At 39.8% G+C, this 26744-nt stretch overlaps 1 protein-coding gene across 1 annotated transcript in view; it reads left to right on the top strand.

Moving 5' to 3' along the window:
* Positions 1–26744, top strand: part of LOC122814344 (sulfotransferase 1C1-like) — an 86770-nt gene that overhangs the window by 56398 nt on the left and 3628 nt on the right. Inside the window, exon 3 of the mRNA XM_044086930.1 lies at positions 13307–13487. Coding sequence (XP_043942865.1) covers positions 13307–13487 — 181 coding nt within the window. The remainder of the gene's footprint in view (positions 1–13306; positions 13488–26744) is intronic.

Genomic DNA, 26744 nt, shown 5'->3' on the forward strand with positions numbered 1-26744 from the left:
CCAAGTACATGGAGGCAGTCCACATAGTACTGTTGCTTACTCATTGTATTCATTTTCTGAGGAACCTCTGTGGTCTTTCAAGCTGTTGCAAGTGCTTGGTGAGGTACACACTTAAGAGGGTGTTGTACCTGATGACCGGTTTGATGAGAACTGAATACAGTAGAACAATGACCTCAATGGACCTGATGTTGTGCCCTTATTTGCAAGTTGTGTAATGCAGAATGATTTCCTCCACTGGTAAAAATATACTAATAGACACCAAACAACTTCTGGATGCATTTCATATTTCCTCAGTGCAGTTAAAATAAAAGAGCTACATATTGACAGAAGAGTTGAATAAACCGTCGGGCATTGATATACAGTGGCCAGAAGGTCAGGTGGTGTCAGATTTATAAAGCAAACAGTTCATTATGCTAATTAAATAAGATGCAGACTTTTCTTTTTCTTCAACACGTTTTACCATGAAATAAATTTGGAAACAGTTGTCTGTAAAATCCCTATAATCATAAAAATGAACAGATGTCCATGGTGACTTTTCTCAAAAGCTGAAGGAAATACAAGGAAAATGTGCTAAAAAAAGAAAACATTATTATAGATTGTTAGAAACTACCGTGGGAAACTACCGTGGGACCAGTAGGGCTATGATGATATAAAATGGTTTACCTGACAACGGCATTCTTCACCATGGTCATGTAAGATGTCCGTGACCAATAAAAACGTACACACAATGTTGGCTTGCAGTTCTACCATTTCATCAGGTAAAGGAACAAGTAGCTGGTCTGTTGCATTCAAAGAGGGTCTATAGAGTGAACCTGTTGAATTTGGAAATAGTTTGGCTCTGCATGTATCTAAAGGAGCAATGCATTGGAGGTGTTCAAGGAGAGGCAGGAAACTGAAAACATTTCCTCAGTGACATTTATTACAGGCACTGGATTAAACTAAATGAACTCTTACTGCATACATTTTGTTGCAAAAAAGTTTGATTTTGTTCCTAGTAACTTCCTGACTTAGGAAAACATTCACATCAATTTTATTTAAACTGTGAAGGAGATTAAGACTGAAGTGTTGGTTTATTATTCAGTGACCTGTTTTTTCTCTGAGTGAAACAAGAGATTATGAAAGTTTTTATGACAGCAGAAGAGGAACTTTCAGACTTGGATATTGAGAATATTTCAATTTAGTCCTTTAAAATAAATGAATGAATAATTGACAATCTGGCATCTGCGAAAAAGGATATATAAGGCACATTAAGAGGAGGCCATATGTGGCTGCCTTTAAAAGGACAGTCAGTGTGTTCCTTCAAACAATAACTATACAATGTATATAAGGCAAGATGTAGAAATATTTGATGTATTTATTGAACATATGCGTGCTCCTAAGAGTTATAATCTGACAAAAAGTACACGGTTGTCCCACAAGTACATAAAACCTGTGTGTGCAGTGTGACACCCGTGCACTGACCCAGTAATCAAGGAGCCTCAATCCTCACCACTAGCACCAGTGAGGGGCATCCACATTGGGAGGGATAACAAGTATACACGCAGTAAAGTACAATTTCCCTTAAGAGCACACAGAGATCAAAGTCAGTCTGCGGCTGTTTTCTCCCTTTCTCTCCATATCCCCAATAAGACTCCCCACTGGCACAGCTATATGGTCCAGATCTCGGCCTAGTGGTCAACCTAAAGCCTCCAGCACCCTCTCTGTCCAACCAGTGCTTTGTGTCCCTGCCCAAATAGCTGACACACACACACACTTCAAGATTTGTTTTATATACAACACACAGACTCCCCTGGGGAAGGCTGGCACAGGTTCTCCAGCTGTGCCCCCTTCCTGCCAATCTATAAGGTAGTACCAGCTGCCACCAACCACTATCAGCTACCAATAAGGCCCTTCCCAAAGGGTGCCCAATTTTACTGTGCAATATCCAATTAGTAAGTGTGATCAGAACTTTTACGGCTTATTGGAGTGGCTTTGTACAGTATCACTATATGCATGCAATGTACTCTAGAGCTTAAATTATCTCTACACAAAACAGCCACAGCTAAAAGTTTTAAAAATATTTAATAATAAATAAAAACACAAGACAAATCTTATCAGTTCAACAGAGTGCTAGTCAAGAGTTCAGATGTTACAGGAAAATGCGTAAAATAATACTGTAGAATAGTCTGACACAGAAAACAGCTAGACTAAACTTACTATTTTCTAACTATTTGTAACAGAAGTCACTGTTCTGAAGAAATATCCTACTTATAAGCAGAGCAAAGGCAGAGTACTGGTGAGTGGATGTTCTTCAGAAAAATCCAAAATGCTCTCTTTCTCTCTCAGATCTCTTAAATTGGTAATACATCACTGCTGACTCATTTTAGATGACATTCTTCTCTTTTTCCCAGGCTAACAAACTCAGAGTTTTAACATTTATTTGATTGTGCACCTGGCCAGGAAACTACAGCAATAAAAGACATTATACATGTAAAATCTAGCAATTAACTCTCTGGTCTCAAAACAATAGAAATAATTCCTTCATCCATACATCCCGTCTGAGTCCTGAGATCAGTCAGTCATAAAATGCTTTACTTTATCAGCTTTCTTCCAGCAGGGTGCACTGTGGTTACATTTTTGAAGTTCAGAACATATAACACAGTTTATATTTGTAAAACCAGCCTGGGGATTATATTAATATTTACAAATCACATAAAATTATTTGCAAGATTCTATCCGGCTTTCCCTATCTTGAGAGCCCATCTGTGTTGGCATTATTAATCCCACTGCTGTGCTGCACTGACATATATGCTTGCAACCCTAGGCTCCATCTTAGCAACTTAGCATTTTGCTGGCAGGCTCTGTGTAACCATGTTAGGGGTTTGTGATCTGTAAGTACAGTGAATTTCCTTCCATACAGATAGGGCTGAAGTTTTTGCAGTGCCCACACTATGGCTAGACATTCCTTTTCTACAGCTGCATAGCATTCATCCCTGTGTTGGAACCTATGACTGAGATAAACCACTGGGTGCTCATCTCCCTCTGAAGAAATCTGGCCAAGTACAACCCCCACCCCATGGTTTGAAGTATCCAACTGCACAACAAATTCTTTGTTGTAATTTGGATTGGCTAACACAAGGGGTCCTACCAAAGAATGCCTGCTCACATGCTGTGGTCCACATTACTTTATATGGCCGTTTTTTCCTGGTCAGGTCTTTGAGGGGAGCAGCTATGCTACTATAACTGGGGACAAACTTTCTGTAGTATCCTGCTGTCTTTAAGAATGCCCTCACCTGCTTTTTGGTAACAGGTGCAGGCCATGCTTGAATGTCTTCCACTTTGGCAGATTCTGGCCTGATCTTACCACTCTCCACTCTGTCTCAGGTAGGAGACCTCTGTCACACCCACGTGACATTTGCTGGGCTTAATAGTCAACCCTGCCCTCTGTAGTCTGCCCAGCACTTCCCTGACATGCTGAAGTTACCATTGCCAGGAATGGCTGTAGATGGCAATATCTAGGTAAGCAAGGGAAAACCTTCCTGCTCCTGATAGGATATGATCTACAGCCTCTGGAAAGTCACTGGGGCATTTTTCATCCCAAAGGGCATCTTTGTGAACTCGTACAAGCCAAAAGTAGACACAAAGACTGACCTTTGTCTAGCACTGGGAGTCAAGGGCACCTGCCAGTAACCCTTGGTAAGATCAGTAGTGGTAAAATACTTAGCCCCACCTAGCTGCTCTAGGGCCTCATCTGTCCTAGGCATGGGGTAAGCATCTGACTCTGTGTGGATAATTTCCTGTAGCCCACACAGAACCTGGTGCTGCCATCCTTCTTTGGCAACAGCACCACTGGGGAGGCCCAGGGACTGTTGGACTCTTGAATTTTCCCTAGTTCCAACATCTCCTGTATCTCCTCACTCAGTCTGACTCTCTCAGGCACCCTATAAGGGGCCCGCCTAATAGGCCTTTTGGGGTACTGTATCCACCTGGTGCTGCACCAGGTGGGTGCACTCTGGTTTCCCAGTGAACGTGTCCCCAAACTCCTGTAACACTGCTCGGATTTCTTGAACCTGGGTAGGAGATAGCTTGTGGGACATTGCTACCCCTTCCACTGAGGTCAGTCTGAGCCTCTCTGAGGTCAGGCACAAGATCTCCCTCAGACTCCTCTTGCAATCCACTACAAATGCTCAGCACAATATTCTCCTTGTCATGGCAAGGTTTAAGCATGTTAAGGTACAGTTTGTGTCCCTGCCTCCTGCCTAGCAGTTCTACCATGCAGCTAACATCACTTGCCTTTCTTACCACCTTGTAAGGTCCCTCCCAAGCTGCTTGCAGCTTGTTGTGTCTGATAGGAATGAGAACCATTACCTGCTGCCCTACAGCATACTCTCTAGATCAAGCATTCCTGTCATACCAGACCTTTGACTGCTGCTGGGCTTCAGGCAGGATCTCCTGGGCCAAGCCCATGATTTCTGTGAGCCTTGTCCTGAGGTTTAGGACATATGCCACAACAGAATCCTTGTGAGATTCACACTTGCCTTCCCAATCATCTCAAATTAAATCTAGAGATCCCCTCACCCTATACCCATACAGCAAATCAAAGGGTGGAAAACCTGTGGATTCCTGGGGAACCTCTCTGTAAGCAAACAGATGGGGCAAATATTTGTCCCACTCCCTCTTGAACTGCTCTGCGAATGCCCGTAGCATGGACTTGATTGTAGAGTTTAACCTCTCAACAAAACCATTAGTCTGGGGATGGTAGGAGGTGGTCTTTTGGTGCTTCACCCTACAGTACTTCCACAGACAAGCCAGCAGGTCAGACATGAAATTGGCACCTCTCTCAGTCAGTGTTTCTTTTGGGAACCCTATCTTGCTGAAAATCTAACAATGCATTTGCCACCTTTTCTGCCTCAATGGAGGACAAAGCCACTGCCTCAGGGTGTCTTGTAGCATAATCTACTACCACTAGGATATACTTTTTCCCTGTGGAATTTGGGGTACTCTGAGGCCGTACAATATCCATAGCTACCCTCTGAAATCTCAGGCAAAGGCATCAAAGGAGCTCTCACCTTTTCTCCTGCCTTGCCTATCTTTTGGCACTGCTCTCAGGTCCTGTAGTACCCTGTTACAGCTCTGGAAATTCCAGGCCAACAGAAGTTCTGCATAATATGTCTCTTTGTACCTTTTATGCCCATATGAACTGCTAAGGGAATATCATGGGGTATGGCTAGAAGTGCCAGATCGTAACGCTCTAGGCACTACTAACTGCTGCATCCTCTCACCTTCTAGCCCTCTCTCAGGGGTCCACTTTCTATACAGTAACCCTTTGTCCCAGTATACAGATTCCCCCTTCCCTTGAGAATTCGGTGCCTCACTAGCTACCTGCCTCAGGCCTTGTAATGTAGGGTCTGAGAGCTGAGCCTTTCTCATTTCTCTTTGTAACCCTTCCCAGCTCCCCTTCCACAGAAAGTCTGGCATCCTCTGACAAGCTGTGCCTCAGTGTCAGCCTGGGTACTACTACTCACCTCTACCTTTGCAGTCACTCTGTCCAAGGGAACATCAGTACTCACAAGCAGCTGTGGCTCACCATCAGTCTCACTGCTACAGAGTAGCTCCCTCCCTGAAGTAACCACCTCACCAGTTCTAGCTGCAAGTATGCGGTCTGTCTGGGTCTCCCCCAGGCTACCAGACCCACATGCTTGTCTCCAAGCCTGACTGCGTGTAACTGCAGAAACACATGGTACTGCCTTATCAACATCATTCCCCATCAGACATCTGCAGGGATATCCTCAAACACACCTACTTGCTGGCTTCCTTTTCCACCCTCCCAGTCAAGGTGAACCCTAGCCAAAGGTATTTGGAATGGAGTCCCTCCTAAAGATCTGTCTGGAGTAGACTGCCCAGGCAAGTAGTGCTGCTCTGTAACCATTGCAGGGTTCACAATGGTTATGCAAGAAGCTGTGTCCCTCTTATCAGTGGCCTTTTTGCCATTCACTATGATAGGGTATAACCTCTTGTGGTAGTTTGGTACCCTTGTTGTCTCAAGGCAACCTAGTATTTTGTCTTTCCCACTTATTGACTCTCACCTTTTGTTCCCCACCTTGCCTCTGTGGACATCTATATGCCACATGGCCCCATTGGTTGCATTCAAAATATTTAACCCTAGTTCCTGGACGTGTATCTGGACTAGTGGCTTCCCCTACTACTGGCAGATTCTGTTGGGGGCAGTCTGGGCTTCCCACTATGGGTTTCTTTAGAGTCATGAGCAGTACTGGAGGTTGCTTTCCTGTGCAGGGATACCCTGCTTGCTAGATATAGGTCTCCCTTCTTCCCCAACTCAACTGAAGTAGCACATTGTCTGTCCACTAACCAGATCCTCATGTCCTCAGGCAAAGTGCTGAGGGCTTGTTCCCCCACCAAAAGGTTTTCCAGACCTTCAAAAGTGGTGACCTGACATTCACTCACCCACCTATGAAAATAAGTGCTCAGTTCAGCAACATAGTCACACACTTTTATCTGCCTTGTGTCTATGCTCATGAAACTTTTTCCTATAAGTTTCAGGCGTTAGCTTAAAAAATTCTTACAGACAATTCTTAACAGCATTATAATAAAAAAAATCATGATCAGAAATTTTACACAACAGTTACAGCTTTACCATGGAGTAAGGGGGTCAGGAACCATACCCAGAGCCTTTGGTCAACATCATACTGTTTATATAACCTCTCAAACATATGAAACTATCAACATTATCCTCTCTGTAAACTGCAGAAGAAATGTCCTGACCTTTTGTGCTTCTAGGGTCTGGTTACTCCCTTCTCCATTACCTCCATGGCTCTGGCGAAGTCAGTATCTCCTTTTTGTGCTGCCTCTGCCTCTCCCTCTCCGCTTCCAGATGTAGCAGTTTCTCATTCTCAGCCTGTAGATGTCTCAGTCTCTCTGCTGCTTTTGTTTCCAAATGCCTGGCCTCCAACTCAAGTCTGTTTACCTCAAGATGGATTTTTAAGTTGAGCTGTCCATTCTCTGAGTGTTGTACATCTCTACGGCCAGTCTGATCATCCTCCTGATTGCTGTTTTCTGATGCAGCTGTGACCAAAGCTGCAATCATGTCTGCCTTAGTCAGGTTTTCATGCACCAGTCCCTTAGCCTGGCACATCTCGGCCAATTGGCTCCTTGTTAGCTTGCCATACTCCTCTGCTGACATGCTTGCCTGCTCTCCCTGACTAAGCTAACAAAAGAAATAAAACGATTGTGATCTGAACTCTGAATATTCACTGTGTGACTGATTTAGAGTCCAAAAACACCTTCAGTGCTCACTGTACACAAGCAACAGAAATTCACTATCCACACCACTACAAGCCAATTGCCAAGCAATTAATATGTGGTGTGGATATCCCACCACTACCAACTAATTAATATGTGATGCCCGTGCACTGACCCAGTAATCAAGGAGCCTCAAGCCTTACCACTAGCACCAGTGAGGGGCATCCACATTGGGAAGGATAACATGTACACACACAGTAAAGTACAATTTCCCTTAAGTGCACACAGAGATCAGTCAGTCTGGGGCTGGTTTCTCCCTTTCTCTCCAGATACCCAATAAGATGCTCCACTGGCACTGCTATAGGGTCCAGATCTCAGCCTAATCATCAAGCTAAAATCTCCAGCACCCTCTGTCCAACCAGTGCTTTGTGTCCCTGACCAAGTAGCTGACATACACACTTTAAGATTTGATTTATATACAACACACACACTCCTGGGGAAGGCTGGCACAGGTTCTCCAGCTGTGCCCCCTTCCTGCCAGTCTATAAGGTAGTACCAGCTGCCACCAGCCACTATTTATCAGCCACCAATAAGGCCCTTCCCAAAGGGTGTCCAATTTTACTGTGCAATATTATTATCCAATTAGTGTGAAAAGAACTTTTAAGACTTATTGAAGTGGCTTTGTACAGTATCACTATATACATGCAATGTACTCTAGTGCTTAAATTATCTCTACACAAAACAGCCACAGTTTAAAGGTTTTAAAATGTTTAATAATAAATAATAAAAAAAGACAAATCTGCTCAGTTCAACACAGTGCTAGTCAAGAGTTCAGACATCACAGAAAAATGCTTAAAGTAATAATGTAGAATAGTCTGACATAAATATAGAAAATCGCTAAAGTAGACTTACTATTTTCTGTTTCTAAGAAAAGTCACTGTCTAAATAAATATCCTACTATCAAGAAGACCAAAGGCAGAGTACTGGTGAGTGAATGTTCATCAGTCAAAATCCAGAATTCTCTCAGATCTCTCTCTCTCTCTCTCAGATCTCTTAAATTGGTAATACATCACTGCTGACTCATTTTAGATTACATCATTCTTCTCTGGTTCCCAGGCTAACAGAAACTCGAGTTTTAACATTTATTTGATCTTGCACCTGGCCAGGGAACCATAGTAATAAGACATTATACATTCAAAATCTACCAATTAACTCTGGTCTCAAAACAATAGAATTCCTTCATCCATACATCCCATCTCCAAGTCCTGACATCAAACCATCATAACGTGTTTTACTTTATCAGCTTTCTTCCAGCAGGGTGCACTTTGGTTACATTTTTGAAGTTCAGAACATATAACACTGTTTCTCTTTTTATATTTGTAAAACCAGCCTGTGGAGTATATTAATATTTACAAATCACAAAGTATTTGCAAGACTCATCTGGCTGGGCTGGCAGCCTTTCAGTTTCTCACATGCAGAAACAGTAGCGGGTTTGGTGGACAAGGAAGGAAATGTGGTTGTTCTAAATGTGTATGAATATGATAAAATGTAGAATGCACTATGGAATTTAAAAGACTAATATTAAAAAGTTAAAAACTGTTAATTGTTTACATGACTTTAATGAACAACTATTTGAAGTGTTAATCAGTGGTGTTTCTCTTAGCTTTTTCTTATTTAAAGATACATCTGTGTTGCATGTTCAACATCCTTTGAATGTGTTTTTATCCCTGCAATTCCAAAAATATACAAAAATAAATGGTACTCTGCCGGACACCCTATTATTTGTATTGGTGGGTTCCAAGAGAATCTGTGTCTTTTGTTAGATAACATTTTAAACAAATGTTTTTCACATTTTTGTATCACATTTTTGTATTAGAAATTCATCTGTATTTGTTGAAAATGAGAATATCACATGGAGAAAAACTATTTTTCATTAAATATTAACAGAAAATATTTAAATACACCTGTCCACATGTGCATGGTGTTAAAGGAGAAGTGCATGATCTAGAAGGACCTAATTCTTTCTATGTTCTATCATTGATACGTTTTTGTTTGACATAGCCTTAGCTCTACAAAATGTTTCTTGCAAAGCTATGGGTCATGAAAGGGACCTCATTTTGACTCTATGTATGCAATATATTGAAGGCAGCTTTTGAAAAGACAATTATGCATGCTCCTGTGTTTGTCAGAACAAGTGTTGTGTACACACTAATATCTATTCTGACATAAACAGAGAAGATTGTCAGAACAGGTGCTAGTGCATGCACATTGTATAGATGCTCTTGTTTCTGTATCAAGGAGATGCAAATGTTACATTTTGTAAGGAAATGAATAAGAATAACTGCTGATTTTTTTTTCTACATGTTCATAAAAGTACATTAATTTTTTTATATTACAGTGAAAGATGGGGATAACAGCAAAGTCACTTCAAAGCTTTACAGAAAATTAACTTCGGCAAAAAGTTTTGGCATACATCTAATGGCATCCTCCAAATATAGTTAAAACTTTGTCAGTAGAAGCATAAATTACAATCTATCATAACACAACAAATGCAGTGAATGAAATACAGCTATGAAAGGAACAGAATACAGATTAAAAGACAGGTGTTATAATTTACATATGGTAAAAGAAGCTAGGAAGAAAGCTTTGGCAATCAGGAAAATGCAATAATGACTGCTAAAAGATATTGTAATGAATATAACATTCTTGGAGACACAAGGGATGTTACATTTTTGTGACAGTTTATAACGTGTTCTGATTTTTTTTTTTTTTTTTTTTTTGTTTGTAGAATAGTTGTACAATGTCAGATGATTTTATCAGATGCATTATTAATATCGTTTTACCTACATCTCCATTGTTTGCATTTAGAAGATCTAAGAACTTATCAGAACTTCTGTTTTACAAAAGTCTCCAAGTAGAAATAACCTTAAGGCCATAGCTTCAGGCATTTATCAATGTGGTAGGTATAACATGTGTGATTTATTGTTGTGATGTAAAGAAACAAGTAATGGAAAAAGTCTGAAGTTAATAGTTCTCATTTCATGGCATTCCTTTTTATGTCTAATGCCTCCAGATTACTGTATATTTATGTTTTTGATTGTAGTTGAGTGTGACGACAATAACTACACTTTTTATTTTAAACTGTGTTCTGAACGTTGCAGTTTATCAATTTCTGACGGCCATTTTGACCTGAATTTGATCTCGTTTATTAATGCCAACATGTATGTTTTGCTTCAATATATTACAACATTTTCCAGACATAAGTGAGTACTAAACATTATATAACACACTGACCACTAATGGCAAAGGATAATAGTATCACAGATACATGGATGTTGTTTAGCATATATTGAAATGTTTCTGATGTGCATTTGAAATTAGAGAAATACCAGTTTTATGCAAACCTTTGCAGTTATGACTTCATAAGAAGACACTAATGATAAGATTCATGTATATCGTATGTTTGTCACCCTGAAAAACTGAAAAATGTCTGTTTGCTGGGTAGCAAAAAGTAGGCCATCTCAAATCCCATGTAAGCCTACTGATGTTGCCTGGGAATATAGGTCTGTATGTCAAAAATTTAATTGAAATTTCCTAGTATATTTTCACAAACCTATTTCATGATGTTTACCTCACCATGCACTTGTTGGTAATTTCAAATATAATGACACGTGTGACTTTATCTTCAAAGAGTGTTTGCCATTGTAGGAGACTATATTTAGTAGGGAGTCTAGCATAAATCCAGTGGGCCAAAAATGTATTTCCATAGTGCTACCCTTGTACATTTCAGCAGTGAGTGCCAAGTTGCACTAGTATTGTAAAAACTCTCCACAAGAACTTCCATTGATTGTGGCTCAGGGCCACTGGCTTGTAGGGTCCTCCAACTTTTATAGGTTATTTCACTGTGAAAAGTCCTTTTATGGATACCAGGTTTAAGCCTCTTATAAGTAAGGAAAAAGGGGGCGCATAAGAAAGCCAGTAAAAGGGGATGAGCAGACAAGGAATGCCTAACTGAAAGGCATTAAGAAGGTTGTGTTGGTGAGGAGGGAGTTTTTTTTTTCCTTTTTTGGTGGTGGAGAGAGACCTCCTTTTTCAAATTTATGCAAGTGAAAATGAGAAAAAAAATTAAAGGGTGGTAAGGGTAGGATTGAGGGTTAGGGAATTATCCAAAACATAAAAGACAGGTAATATATATTTACATAATTTCAGATAATTACTTTTCAGTTATCTGTGGTAAGGACAAACCACCAAAACAAGATCGTATTCCCTTGCAGCTCCTGCTTAACATACCCTAAATATCTCTCGTACCTCCTTCAAACACAGATGCTCCTATCGGCTGTGACTGCATTGCACTGCATGGTCCCAGCATAGCTTAAGTGCTTTTATTAAGGCATGACACATGCATGTTTTACCTTGCTTTGCATCACTTGCACCTCTGTAAGTTCAAATCTAGAACCTTTCAAGGTTTAAAGGATTAATATTATTAGCTACTAACAAGCTTCATCCTGTAGTTCTGGGTTTTATTCCCTTAGTCTCCACTTGCATGCTTTGTGATCCTAGCCAGTATTGGTGGTATAAAAAAATAAAGACCCGATTATGGTCCTGGCAAATTTGATTAGTAGTTTAGGTGCTAAATGGAGTTAGCAGAGTTGATGGGTGAGCCCATCTTTGGGAGGAGGTTGACTGCCTACAAACTTGGACATGGATGATATAGCCTCCTAACCAGCATTGGTGGTATAAAAAATAAAGACCCAACTATGGTCCTGGCAAATTTGATTAGTAGTTTAGGTGCTAAATGGAGCTAGCAGAGTTGATGGGTGAGCCCACCCTGGGGAGGAGATGGGGGAGGAGGTTGCCTGCCTACAACTTCATTACTTATAGAAGGGGCAGAGTATGCAGATGCAGACTAGAGGCAGACATATGATGCACCAAGTCGCAGACTAGTAGTAGCCTTCACTGAGCAAGTGCATGGGAGTGTATATTTGCATAAAGAAGAGGAACCGTGATATCACCATGGACATGGGTGATATATCCTCTACCCTCTAGTGGGCGGGATTACATCATCCCAAAGATGAGAGCACAAAGTTCATCCCACATGACTGCTTGAGTGACAGCCTCCACAGTAGGTTATCATCCCCATGTTGCATTAACTTGGTATGTTCCTAGAGAAGAAGAGTCCAGATGAGGGAGGTTCACTGGTCAGCAGACTTGAGGGCAAAAAAACATACAGAAGAAAACATTGTGATCCTGAGTATGTTACTGGATCTTTCCCTCACAACAGTTGCTGGTATCAAATGGATTTAACCAGTTAAAAATGAATTTAGAAAATATTTAGTTTTTTAAAAAGTGGAATCTTATATAATCATTCTGTTATGCAAATTAGTATTATCAAATATATTCAGCTGCATGCAATAATAAATCATATAAAAGAAAATAAATGAAATGAACAAAACAGTAGTTAGTGAGTCTTGCATTAGACTTACTACCACAAATCAATTTGATTCTTAACCCCAAGCATAAGTAAAAACAAGAACTGCTTTGGTCTGTGTTATAAAAGATGTTTGCAAGTAGTATATTTCCCACGAAATGGTGGTTGCAACATGTAGTCTGAGTATAATTTAAAAAAGTCTAAACTCTGTACCTTGTTAGTTGTTGGTAAGTACCCCAAAAACACAGTATGCAGTATACACTGTTCTTTTGTGGAAGCAAAGTAGAATGCAAAGACATCATTAAAGAGCTAAAGTGTGCAACAACCTTTACACACCATGCTGGAGTGTTTTTATATGGTGTACCCTTTACACAGCATGCTGGAGTGTTTTTAAGTGGTGTACCCTTTTACATGCCATGTTGTAGTGTTTTTAAATGGTACATGCAGGCAATAGCACGTTTCCCCATATTTATCATAATGGGGTGCTGGAGCATGAAGGTTACTTAAGATTATGAAGGCTGGCTGATGACCTGTTTGTTGAGCAAATTATTTTAGTTGTCATTTTAGAAACTGACAGCTGTCATGAAACAACAGGTAGAGTTATTTTACCCGTTCAGTCATTTTTTTTTTGTCTTGCAGAGCCCTGAGCAAGAGATTCGAAAGGTGATGGAATTTATGGAAAAGGACCTGCCAGATCATGTCATCAGTAAGATTGTTCAGCAGACTTCCTTCTCTGCGATGAAAGAAAATCCCATGGCGAACTACACCACTGTGCCCAAAGTTTTCCTTGATCACAGTCGTTCACCATTCATGAGAAAAGGTAGGTGTCATATGAATAGTCACCCATAACTGAAATCTTCTTAAATACCTGTCAGAGGACTTGAGACTATTAGTATTTGATATTTGAGGAAAAAAATGCATGTTTGAAAACTGAGCTATGAGTTGGATCACTGCATTATAGTACTACTGAATAGGACGGCACAGTCTTGGCCATCCAGTATCAGTCAGATGAACAGAGAATTAATCCCCTGCCCCCATTTCCAGTAATGATCATTAACTGTTACATGTGCACATCTGTGCACATACAGTGGGATCCATGCATACTAGACGGATAGGCCATTTGTAAAACCGAAGTCTGTGAGTAAAGCTGCATTAATTAGCTGCTCTAAACTCCATGTGTTTATTAATGGTATTGTTAATGACATTCGGGAATAAACACAACAACTGATGTAATGAATGCACTTCATCATTTACGTGTGGAAATTATATATTGTGATTATATGTTAAGCTGCTATAGTTTGTATACACTATGAAAATGCACTATAGACATTGCCATTTAAAGACTGTTGTATGGCATAGCCATTTTAAGACTGCATGTATCCCAAAGTGCATTATATCTAGAGTCTGATGTCAATGTTTTCAAGATGACAGAAGAGTTACCATTGTTTCTATTGACCTGAAATTTTGTACAGTATAAAAGTTCCCCGTCTTACTAAACTGCTGGTGAATCTTGGAATTTGACAAAGTTTAACCCACCTGAACTGTTTGACTTCTCAAAGCCATTTGCTGATTTGTATGGAGACAAAGGTTTGCAAACATTTGAGAAAATTCAGGTAAATACCTTATTATATTTCATGGGCAAAGAAGTGGAGGCAGTACAGTTTCTTTTCATTCTCAGAATCAGTAATTAGTAAGCTCAACGAACATTTTATGCCAAAAAGAAATTAAATATATAAAAATGCATGCTTCCACAGTTGTTTACAAGCAGCTATGAATATGTTGAAGCTTTTTTAAGCTTATTTAATGCCACAAAAGATGAGCAGATTAAGGACAGAATCGTTATTGGGGCATGTTGATGTAGAAGTGTCTCAAATGTTGCAACTTGAAATAGATTGGACATTAGAAAAACCAATGTAAATTACCAGAGAAGAGAGGCAGAATTATTTAAGAAAAAAATACTAAATTAATTTTGGGATATGCGCCTGAGGTAAAATGTAAAGAAAGTTGCAAATTTTGAAAGAGACATAATTCTGGGCAGATTAATCAATTGCATTAAAAGCAATATGAGAGTAAGCTTGGCAAAAGCATGAGGTGTGAAGGTTATCACGCTGAGTCAAAGCAGTCTGCTGCGCATTGCAGAAAGTGCAACAGATGCTAAAGGCTAGTCCATTTTGTTGTCGCTTATAAGTCAAAGTGAATTAAGGAGGTTCCTAATGAAAATAAGACCAAAATAATGTTCCAAAAGCATTTTTATGGGTTCACTGATTACTGTGCCTTACAATGAAACAGACTTCCAAGGAAAAGGAGACATCTTATTCATGGAAGCAATATTCGATGTTGCTACAGCAGTGGGTGCAACTGTGATATCATGTACTTACAGAAGTTTTTAAAGCCAGCACCGCAGTTGCTTGAAGCATAGTCTAAAAAACATAGCTCTGAATGCCAATTCATGTACATTGGTAGATTTTCAGCATGTCATCGAGAAAGGGCCATAAATATAAGTTTTGGATTTATGTGCTGGGTTGGAACATCTGTAAATCTGCTCTGCATGGCTGTGGCATGAAAGATGGGCTTAAATGCCAGAATAAACTAAGTCTGTATAGATGTGTTTGGTGAAGTCGGTCTGCTTATCTTTAAACCAGTAAAAATTAAACTAAATCCAATTGCATTCCACATGGCTTGATTGCTTCCTGTGCTGTCTAAAGTGATTGCAGAACTCAACAGAGTAAAAACTTTGGGTGTAATAGAAAGTGTAGCTGAAATGACACTTGTGCTCCTAGGTTCTCATCAATTAAAAAAAGTCCATCTATGGATATGCCTAACCAGACAAATTTCAAATCTCAGCTACTCTCTCATCTTTCTCCCAAATGGTAATGCCCTTGCCATGCTCCAACTTACCCCCCCATTCCACCTTGCACTGACTCATCCAACTACCCCTACTATTACTTCATCCCACCCAAAACAATCCCTCCCCTACTAAAATCTAATTTTCTCATTAATATATGTATTTTGTTATACTGTTAACCTCTCCATGCATAATATTTACCTAACCCTACTAATGGCTAGTAGCTATATATTTTGAAATGTTAAACCTACAATTGAGTTTATAACAAAAATATTCACTTTATGTAAATGTTGAAATTTCTGTATTGAATTGTCTCTTCATTTCTGTAACATTAAGACAAGCCAATTGCAAATATCATGGAGTTTATCTGTAAATGTTTTAGCTGTATGAACTATGTCCTTTTATAACTTGTGAAATGTAACCTGCAATTATTGTGGAGCTTTTCTCCCCGGGCCTCCAATGAAAACGGGCTCTTCTTGGCCCAGTGGACTTCCCCGGTCATCAAACTTAAATAGCTATATAAAATAAATATGTATTGATTTAAGAGTCTGATACAGTTATGCCTGAAAGTTTCATTTTACCTGTACAAGAAGGCATTGCATCTAAACTAATCAGTGCTTTTGACATTTGATACTTCCAGTGGGTTCCACCAATGCCCCTTGAAAAACATAGCAGACAGCTGACGTTAGAGGCTACTGTTTGGTCTAACATCAGCAGCCAAAATCTTTCAACATAAAATAACTGATTTGTTCAAAAAGCTGAATGCATTGCTGATGTTATGGATGACATCTTCACGTCCATCCAGATAGAAAGATGCATGATTTGAGGTTAGAAGCAATGCTCCAAACTATTAAAAACTATGGAGTAAAGCTAAAACAAGACAAATGCTGTTTTGGAAAGACCGAGCTCCACCATTTTGGGCACAGCATAAATGTAAATGGAATTAGACTTTATGCATGCAAGGTCAGAGCAATAGCAGAGTTCGTCCATCTTGTGTGACTGAGTTAAGGCAAGCCATAGATATGGTTAACTCTTGGGGCAAGTTTGTGTCACATCTTTCATCTGTGTGACATCCACTCACCAGTCTGCTAAAGAAAGATGCTTAGTGCTGAAAGATTATGATGTTACTGAACTGACTACAGGGAGTATAGATGCTGGCAGCTATGGCTTAAATGTAGCAATACTCCAGATGAAGCAACAAGTATTATGCACTGGTGTCTGTTCAAGAATTTAAATAATGCTGAATACAGATATTCATACATTGAGACATGTGCCTTGTAAGTGTGTGGCTATGTGAAGCACTCTCCACATACCTCTTAGGACTCGAGAGTTTCCAAATTCAGGCTTGGTATAGCCATTGGTTCCATTAACTAATGCTAAAATTTAGTCGCAGTGCCACCCAGATTCCAAAACCTATTAATGAGACTGAGAAGGTTTCAATGCCTGAGCAATACATGTGCCTGAAAAATTTTGTTTTTACAGACACGTTATCCAGAAAACTCTGCATGACCAATTATCTGATACCAAAGACAAAGTTATTGCTTATGTGCAGAGTATGACAGCCAGACCCTTGACTTAAGAGGCTGGAAAAACTAAAGTAAGCTACCATGAATTACCATGAGTTACAAACTGTTATCCAAATATGTTTGAAATGAATGACCAAATTGCTGGATGCAAACAAAGCATCTCGTGCTTGAGTACTATATAGTCAGAGCAACCATCAGAGCATAATGACTTGGTGTTTATAGCAAGCCAACACTCTAGTACCCTCAGCACAATGACCTGAAATCTTATTTCAAATAGACAAAGGTCATCAAGGTCTCACAAAATGTCATAAAACAGCCAAAAGGTCAGTGTGGTGCCAACTGTTAACAAAGACAGTTATTTTTTTGACCAAGTTCTGTGTTGCCCAGAAACCAATTGAGATGATAAAGCCATTAATACCAATCCTTTTAAACCACAAGATAATTGGCAAAAGATGTTTTTTCTACTAGTTTTCATTGTATAAACATGTTTTGAGGCTGAAGACATAAACTGTCAACAGTTTTTTTGTTTTTTGCAAAACGCTGACATTTTTTTCTGAGCTGTTGATTACTTAGTTTTTTATGCACTCTAATACACATGGATGGATATTTACTAGATGATATTGTTAGATATATTTATAGTGTTCTAGTTAGACTGTTTGTGGTTAGATAGATACATTTCTTTCTTGATTTTAGTTCTTGTCACAAACTTGATAAAGGCTTTATTGCATTAAGTAGCCGAAAACAATTTTAGTTAAAAGTATTTGTGTATTTTATGCTTTTCTTAATACCTGATTTTGGAATGTGGGATGCAAATAGAAAGATGGTGTTTTCTTTAACTAGGATTTAGTTTGATCGAATCCGTCGTGTGTGATGTACATTTCCACACCTACTTTTAAGGGTCTATATTAGATCACCGAATACTTAAAAAAAAGTGAACGGTGATTATTCAACCCTGTTAAGTGAAAGCTTACAATCGAACTGTCCAGCGACCCCCCCCCCCCGGGAAATAAATAGCTGTTCCAAAACACACGCACACAACACAAACACACCAAACAAACTACAATCCACACACATGCACCTAAAATCTGACACCTAACCCTACACTAAACTATACACACACCACTAACTATCCACTTACCTTAACCCAAACCCTAAGGTCAGTTACTATCGCACACTCACCTCACCCTAACCCGCCCTAACCCTCATGTCCACAGAATCGCGCACATACCTAACCCGCGCCCTAACCCTAACTCACCTAACCCGCCCTAACACTCACATCCACACACTCGCACACTTACCTGAACCCGACCCATAACTTTCCACCACAGCACTGAAAATACCGAAGCAGCAAACGGACAACCAAATTCTTTCCCTAGGAAAAAATTCTGGTTTCTGTTGCTTCGATATTTTTAAGCTTTCGCTTACATAAGTTCTATCAATCACCGTTCATTTTTTTAAGCATTCGGTGATCTAATGTAGACCCTACTTTTAAGTATATAAAAGCTGATATGTTTATTAAAATATTTTTGATTTTTTTGTTACTGAGGATCGTTTGTCTGTGACAAATAAGAGTTGTGGCTTTGGAACACTACCCAGGTTTCATGATTTTTGGAAATTATTGGGAGTGAGTTCTTCAAAGTTTTAAGACCACTAGTTTCTTTGTTTTTTTTTTTTTTGTTTTTTTATTGTTTTTTAATTTGAAGGGAAAAACTACCTCAGAGCTATAGACTGTTACTCTTTGACAGAAGTAATACATGTACCAACAATGGTTAGCCAACAAGTCATATCCAGGTTCAAAACCATTTTCATGAGATATGGACTATCTTCTAAACTGGCAGCAGTACAAAGTTTGTCACATGAGCTCAGTTTGTTGATGACTGGCTGTTACCCATACCGTGTTAAGTCCTTTCTATCCTCAAATGGTGAAGCTGAATGAGCAGTGCAGAGAGCTAAAAAATACTAAAATAACCACATCGTCACACAGCTGTCATATCAAGGTTCTCAGCATAGGGTTACAGAACTAAGCCCTTCACAACTAATGCTTGGAAGACCCATAAGAACGGACTTGCTGATATCCAACTCAGAGTGTCAAACTATTCCATGTAATTTAGCTAAACAGAATGACTGAGCTAAAGCTTTGTACAAAAAGTGTGAAAAACATTATTTTGCACAACCACTACCCAGCCTTCAACTAGGTCAGTCTATTTGGCTACAGATAGAAGGGATGGAAAAGTGGTGCACAACAGTTGTTGTTGTGTCTTTTGGCTTTTCCTGGTTAGGGGTCGTCACAGTGGAACTCCGGTCCGCTAATGATTGGCAGTAGATTTTTACGTGCCGAGTTGCCGGCCCTGATGCACAACCTTCAACGAAGGTATGCCCATTCACGCATGTCTCCACACACAAGATGCTCTAGCTGAGAATTGAACAGGACAACGTCTTACTGTGAGGCAACAAAACTACCGCAGCACCACCACCGCAGTGCACAACAGTTGTTGTAGTGCAGAAAACTAATGAGATGTGGTCTTACAGGGTAGAACCAGTAGATGGTGCCATAGTTAGGTGAAACTGGAGGGATGTTTGATGTCTTCCTGATGAGGCGTAACCTGAAATCAGTGTTTCAGAAACCTAATGTTGTTTGAGATGAAGATATCCAGGCCAACATCAAATAAGACTGTTACTATGCTTTCAAATGTGCCAGCTTAAATGAATATTTGAGACCAGGATGGCAGTTCATAACCAATTATGTGAAATGGCAAACCATGTACATGCCAGCCAAAAACAATGGTGATTGACTATTCCTGATCCTCTTAACACTGTTTTGAAAAGTGACTCTAAAAATGGTAAAATCTTAGTTATTGTAATTCGCTTCATAACTTTTCTTTCAAAGATTCCATTCTTTCCCAGGTCCAGTTTTGTGCAACAAATGTGACTCGCAGTGGATGTGAGAGCACAATACTGATTTATTACCACAGTTGTAACTGACTAATATGGTCAGTTAAGTAACATTGTAGTTTTATTGTTCAATTTATCTTGGTGATAATGTTTCTCAAGTTAAAATCTTATAAATAATCATATTGTATCAGTCATAAATATTAGCAGGATCTGTTCTGGGTGTTGAGCGCTATCATTTAAAAGAATCCTATAAATCAGTAATATTTAAAATCATTAATCACAGTACTGAACCTTTTAGTTGATGAAATTTATTTCAGATTTTTTTCACAAAGTACCTAATAATCTCATATATGACCCAGTAGTTTGTACAACACAGTTTAACTTACTTTGTTGGAGCCGTTAGCCAAACTATTGGTCTATATAACAGGTGAATTGCACTCTTGTGTACATTTCATTAAAAAAAGAGCCATTTAAGCATATCCTTTTTAAACAACTACTTAGACAACATCTCAGTCTCTTGTAGGCAACGTTTGTGTGTCTCAGATTTACTTGGTGTCGGGTAAAAAAGGAAATCTACTATCCTTTAGCCATAGATCTGGAGTTCATCTGAACTGAAATTCAAGGTATCCACTGCAAAGAACTGAAAAATAAGTATATTTAAAACTTTTACTGCACTTTAACTGTGTTTATTTGAAATGATGATGCATTTTTTGCTGATTGTGTCTGCATTTTTTATTCCACTTTCAAATTTTGTACTACTGCCTTAATATAGCATAGGCTAGATTCAGACTTACTAAATCTACACTGTTTGATACGACTGTGCTCTAAACCAGCCATCTTACGTTGAGGGCCTTCCTGCACCCTTGTGGCAGAAGTGTGTGGCTCAGGTTCTATCTGAGTTGGGGATTGCTAGAGAAAGGCTCAGTTTTGGGCTTTCCTATTGGTAATTTGTCTTAGAAATGTTAAATTTCGCCTGTATTTAAGCCTAACGCTTGCGTGTAGCTGCACATCGCATAAAGGGGGTTATTGCTGCCCCATATAAATGCAGACACATGGAAACTTGTATTTTCCCTTGACATCTGTCAATAGAACCCTCCTAAGTTGCCTGTTGCTCTGCAGGCAACTCAGCTGCACACTAAGCAGCATCGCCACAGCTCTTCACCCTAAAATGTCACAGAATAAGCCCCTCCATTATTCCTACATCATAAACTGATCTAACTTGCCAACTCCCAACAGTACTATACAAAAAACGTGCCAGTATGGATGGCCACTTTCCCACCATTTCTCTGGCCAGCCTGATTGACTTGGGCATCCTGAGGCAATATAGTAATTGCCTCATGTATACTGACAACCACTTAGTCCTGAAACAAACAAATACCATACGTGAGAGATGTAATTACACTATCAATCTGGAAACAATTCTCTCCCGTAACAAAATTATCTCGCGTAACAAAAAAGCATCAGAGGTTGTCAGCTCATGTAGTTCTCTCTTATACAAGTTCAGGACACAACACACAAACTCATGTGTGTGGAGGTACTCAGAAGAAACCTACCAAAAGATCAGAGAGCTCCCAAACATATTATTTGTACACAGCTCAACATATATTGAAACCACTGCACATACCAACACACAGTGTCTCACCAAATAAGGCCATAAGACAAAACACATCAAACCCTAATATCTTGGTCATAGGAGACTGCATAGTGAGACACACATGTCCCCCTCACCAGGCTGGACAAGGAGAAAGTCACAGTTAACTGTCAGGTGCCAGGATCCATCAGATCATGCATGCAGTCAGGTCACTCAACAACAAGTACCATTATGACTCTGTCATATTCCATGTTGGAGTGAATGATTTGAGATGTTCCATCCTGAACTCTAGGATGGGAGATGTGACTGAACTCTCAAACTGTGTCCCAGGCAGGTATAACTATAGCCCTAAGCAGCATTCTACCCAGGATGTTGCCACAATATAAACAAAAAATGACTGACTTCAACAACTAGATTAGCTTATGGTGTCATTCCAGGGAATCAAGTATTTGTCAACCTGGGAAGACATGGCTGACAGGCCATGCTGGTTTGCCAGAGATGATCTGCACTTATCTCCTGTAAGCTGTCGGATACTGGCTAAGGTGTTTGCCTCCCCCATAGTTCCTTTTTTGGACAATGTCAAAATGACAACATTTCTGACATAGCAAAATCCACTGGAGACAAGCTTAGGGTCCTGCTGCTGCTTAATGATAGGAGTCTAAACACGAAATTGCACTCCCTGGAAACACTCCTCACCTTGGAAGAAACTGATGTCTGTGCAGTCACTGAAACATGGCTCAAAACTGCAGAGAACATCCCAGCTGTGCAAGGCTACAATGCCTTCCACATGTTCGGACCTCAGAATGAGTATGAAAGAACCAAAGGTGGAGGAGTATCCATCTTCATTGATTGATCAAACAGTACGACACTCTCAAACTACTCCATGCCCAATTAACTATAGGCAAAACACCCCTCCCCACATCATTTCTAGCTATAGGCCCCCCTCCATGAATCAAGAAAAGCACAATGCCTACCTGGACTTACTGCAGTCACTCGCCATACAGCCCAGCACCTTAGTCATGGTAGTTTTTAATTGTCCCTCTATTGACTGGGAAGCAGTGGCATTGACAAAAAGGCAGGAGTCAGAGCTTGACGTGGCAGAGTTGAAGATGTTAAGATTTGCACTGAATGTGACGAGGAAGGACAAGATTAGGAATAAGTATATTAGAGGGTCAGCCCATGCTGGAAGGTTTGGAGACAAAGCCAGAGAGGCAAGATTACGTTGGTTTGGACATGTGCTGAGGAGGGATGCAGAGTATATTGGGGAAAAAGATGCGAAGGATGAAGCTGCCAGGTAACAGGAAAAGAGGAAGGCCTAAGATAAGGTTTATGGATGTGGTGAGAGAGGACCTGCAGGTGGTTGGTGTGACAGAGGAAGATGCAGAGGACAGGAAGAAATGGAAACAGTTGATCTGCTGTGGCGACCCCTAACAGGAGCAGCCGAAAGAAGAAGATCAACTGGGAAGCATACACAAGGTCAAACATGCTTGCCCAGAGGTTCCTGGACTTTGTCAATGCAAATGCTCTGGAACAGATAGTCTGCACCCTTACAAGGGGCTGTAATGCCCTTGACATAACTCACCAACATGGGTGCTCTCTGCACTGCCTCCTGTGTGATGCCTTCCTTGGTAAGGTTGGACCATAAATCAGTCCCATTCGAAGTACCTACTGGACCCCACACCGCAAAGGATTAAAATAATTTAAGGAACTTCTTCAAAGCAAATTATAGCCTACTAAATGATCGTATAAAATGTTTTATACCCCTTGCAATCACAGGCAATAATAACTACTATGCAGAGATGTACACAAATGCCCTGTATAATCATCTTAGCAACTGTATAGACTTGTCTGTACCTGACCGGATTAAAACCAAGCCCTCACAGAAAGCAAGCCACCTTGGTGGACATCTAGTATAAACAGATTGTATAACAAAAGGAAGAAACTGATGTCCAAGAACGAGTCAACTGCTTCTGCAGAGGAAAAATTCCCTCCACAACTGAACAAGCAAATCAGCAGTCTTGTCAAGTCCTCTAAAGCTAATTATGAAGCTAAAATAGCATCCCTAACTAAGGACAGTCATAAGGCATTCTTTAACTATGTCCAGAATCTAAAAGGGAGTGCTCAGCTATGTGCCAGATTAATAGTAGATGGTACCATTCACACTATACCAGAGGAAATTGCCAACCTGCTAGCTGACAAATTTGGCACAAACTTCACCCCCTATCCCCACCAGCCATACCCCAAAGCATACCGGACACCAGTTCTCTACCTAGTATCTCTAGAGATCAGTTCATATCTGTCCTCTCCAAGGCCCAAAACATGGCCTGAATGAGACCAGATAACATCCCAGGTTGCTTACTAAGCAGTCTAAAACAGGAGATAGCTGACCCACCCGTCTTTCTCTTTAATGACACTTGAGAGCTGGCTTTGTACTGGCAGAATAGAGAACAGCAACAGCAATCCCCTTGCATAAAGGGGTGGGGCCATTAACCGACCCAGGGAAGTATGGATCCATAAGTCTAAGCAGCCTCACTGGAAAGGCCATGGGAAGGATCATCATGGACCTTATCTACAAGGACATAGATGACCTTCAAACTCTAGACCCAACCCAGTTTGGCTTTATTAAGGGTAGATTGTGCTTACTGAACCTGATAAACTTCTTTGAGAAAGTCACCAAAGCCCTTGATGAAGGTAAGACGGTGCATACTGCCTGTCTGGGATTAGCCAAAAGCCTCGACACAAATCCCCCACTCAGATATCATTGAAAAATTCTCCCAGCTAGGTGTTAACTCTTACATCACTAGATGCGTAGCTAATTACTAACGGAGCACATACTGTCAAAGTTGGTGACTTCGCCTCTAGCAGAAGACCAGTCACCAGTGGCATACCGCAAATACTGGGTCCTTTACTATTTGGAATCTATTTCTCAGAAGTTCAGGCTAAAGTAGACAGCCTTTGGCTTACTAATGTCACTGATTGTAAACTAGGTGCAATCACTGAGTCCCCCAACAGTGTTGGGGTTCCTATTAAGTCATCGCAGATGCATTTTGTCAAATGCGTCTTGATCAAACATAAAAGAATGAAAAGGCAAAATAGCAAAGTGGCTTTTAAGCGAATTCTTTCCCTGGGAAAGAATTTCCTTGGCTACTTCAGTTACTTGCCATTTTCGGCACTGTAGTGCAATCTCAGAGTTGGTGTATTTAAGTAGAGGGGTGTGGGGGAGCAGAGCCCCCCCGTGTTATGTAATATTTTAAAGTTTTTTTTTTTGTTGGAACAGTGATCCCCCCCCCCCTTGGAAAAAAATGACTGTTATGAGGTTTCGACATTGTAAGCTTTCGCTTACATGGGGTCAATTAATTGTCATTTGCTTTTGTAAGCATGCAATAATATAGCAATAACCCACGCCTGGGTGTGGGTAATGCGGGATTTACCCACAGTTGGTGTGGTTTGGTCCTGAGGGCGAAGGAGATGTCCGTTGCTTATTTTAAAGCTGTCTCGCTATGTTAAACCCATTTAACATAGCGAGACAGGTTTAAAAAAAAAGCAACTGAGAAAGCAAGATCTCCGTTGCTTTTTACACACTGTGTCGCTATGTTAAAGGAGTTTAACATAGCAAGACAGCTTTAAAAAAGCAACGGAGATCTCTGTTGCTTTTTTTTAAACCTGTGTCACTATCTTAAACTCTTAACATAGCGAGGCAGTGTTTTAAAAGAGACTTATACTAATGGAAAAAGTCCGGACGACTGGACCTTTTTCCATTAGTATAAGTCGATTTACAAGACAGTGTTTTAAAAGAGACTTATACTACTGGAAAAAGTCCGGGCGACTGGACCTTTTTCCATTGGTATAAGTTGATTTACAACGTGCATGCTGGCCAATCAGCGTGCACGTTTTGGAATATTAGTGAGGGGTCATGGTATAATATAATATAAACCCACAATGTTAACATATTGCAGGAAGGCCAAAAAAAAAAAGGCACCAAATACCCGGTTCCCGAGTCCAAACAGAAGTAGAAAAAACAAGTAGCAGCAAAGTACAAACTGACTCAGGCAAGGCTTCAGGTTCCAGGATAAAAGTATGCGTTTAATAAAATCCAGCTAAAACACAAGCCCTTTGACAGGGTTGCTTCATCAGGTGTATAAAAAACTCACTGACTACCTTTCTTATATACTCCATATAAAGACCAAATGTTACATCATTTGTCACATGATCAAATCAAGTACTCCTTTAATTAGGAGCACAAATTAAAGATACACAAAATATATATATAAAAAATATATAAGCATATACAAATTTTTTTTAAAAATAACCACTAAAGTCTAAACATTGGAGCATAAAACTTAATATATTAATAGTAGGGACTATTAACGCAAACTATCATCTACGCTAAAGCCTGGATTTAAGCTTAGGTCTTAATGGAACATGCTCATTCAGACCATGCCCTGCATCCCCTCTAAGCCTGACTATCCATCTAGCCTCTTGTTCTTCTGTGCAATTACATATATAGATTCCCGTAATCTGTGCTGAAATGTTACCTATGGCTAGAAATCTAATGGCCATATACTCGGACATTATTAGTATAACATAATGGTACTCTCAACCTACTAATATCCTTTCTATTGTCCCTTTTATCTTGCATCAGATTCTTGTTACGACCTTCTGAAAAATAAGGCCTAGCCTTCGTGTCTCTCATTCTCAATATATCAGCTACATTATATTTTATATCCTCTTTATAGCCTCTATCCTTCAAATCAGAAGTAGCAGTCTCAAGTTTTCTTTTGAAGTCTTCATCTCTTACATTTGATCTAGAAGCTCTATAAATTTGATTGCGTACAACATTTGTAAATAGTACTCAGTTTTTGAGATTTGCCTCTATTGGCTCCAGATTGGAGTTAAATTTTTTGGATGCAACTATGAAAGTAGATAATTCTAATAAGAGCATATATACCACCATTTATTGAAAGGATTGCCATGGCAACCATCTGTTATGTAAGGATAGTATGCACCTTCCCCATATATTTAAAATGTTGTACGCAGTTAAATTTATAGAGCTTCTAAATTAAATGTAAGAGATGAAGACTTCAAAAGACAAGTTGAGACTGCTACTTCTGATTTTTTTGCATATTACAGGAATGGCAAACACAAACAAATAAGTGGCATAGTCGGTCTAAAACTAAATGCACCCACACCTACACAACACACCCCCACATATGCAGAGGTGCT

The sequence above is a fragment of the Protopterus annectens genome, chromosome 10.part0, assembly GCF_019279795.1.
Source record: "Protopterus annectens isolate FY-2018-M chromosome 10.part0, PAN1.0, whole genome shotgun sequence".
Taxonomy (NCBI): domain Eukaryota; kingdom Metazoa; phylum Chordata; order Ceratodontiformes; family Protopteridae; genus Protopterus; species Protopterus annectens.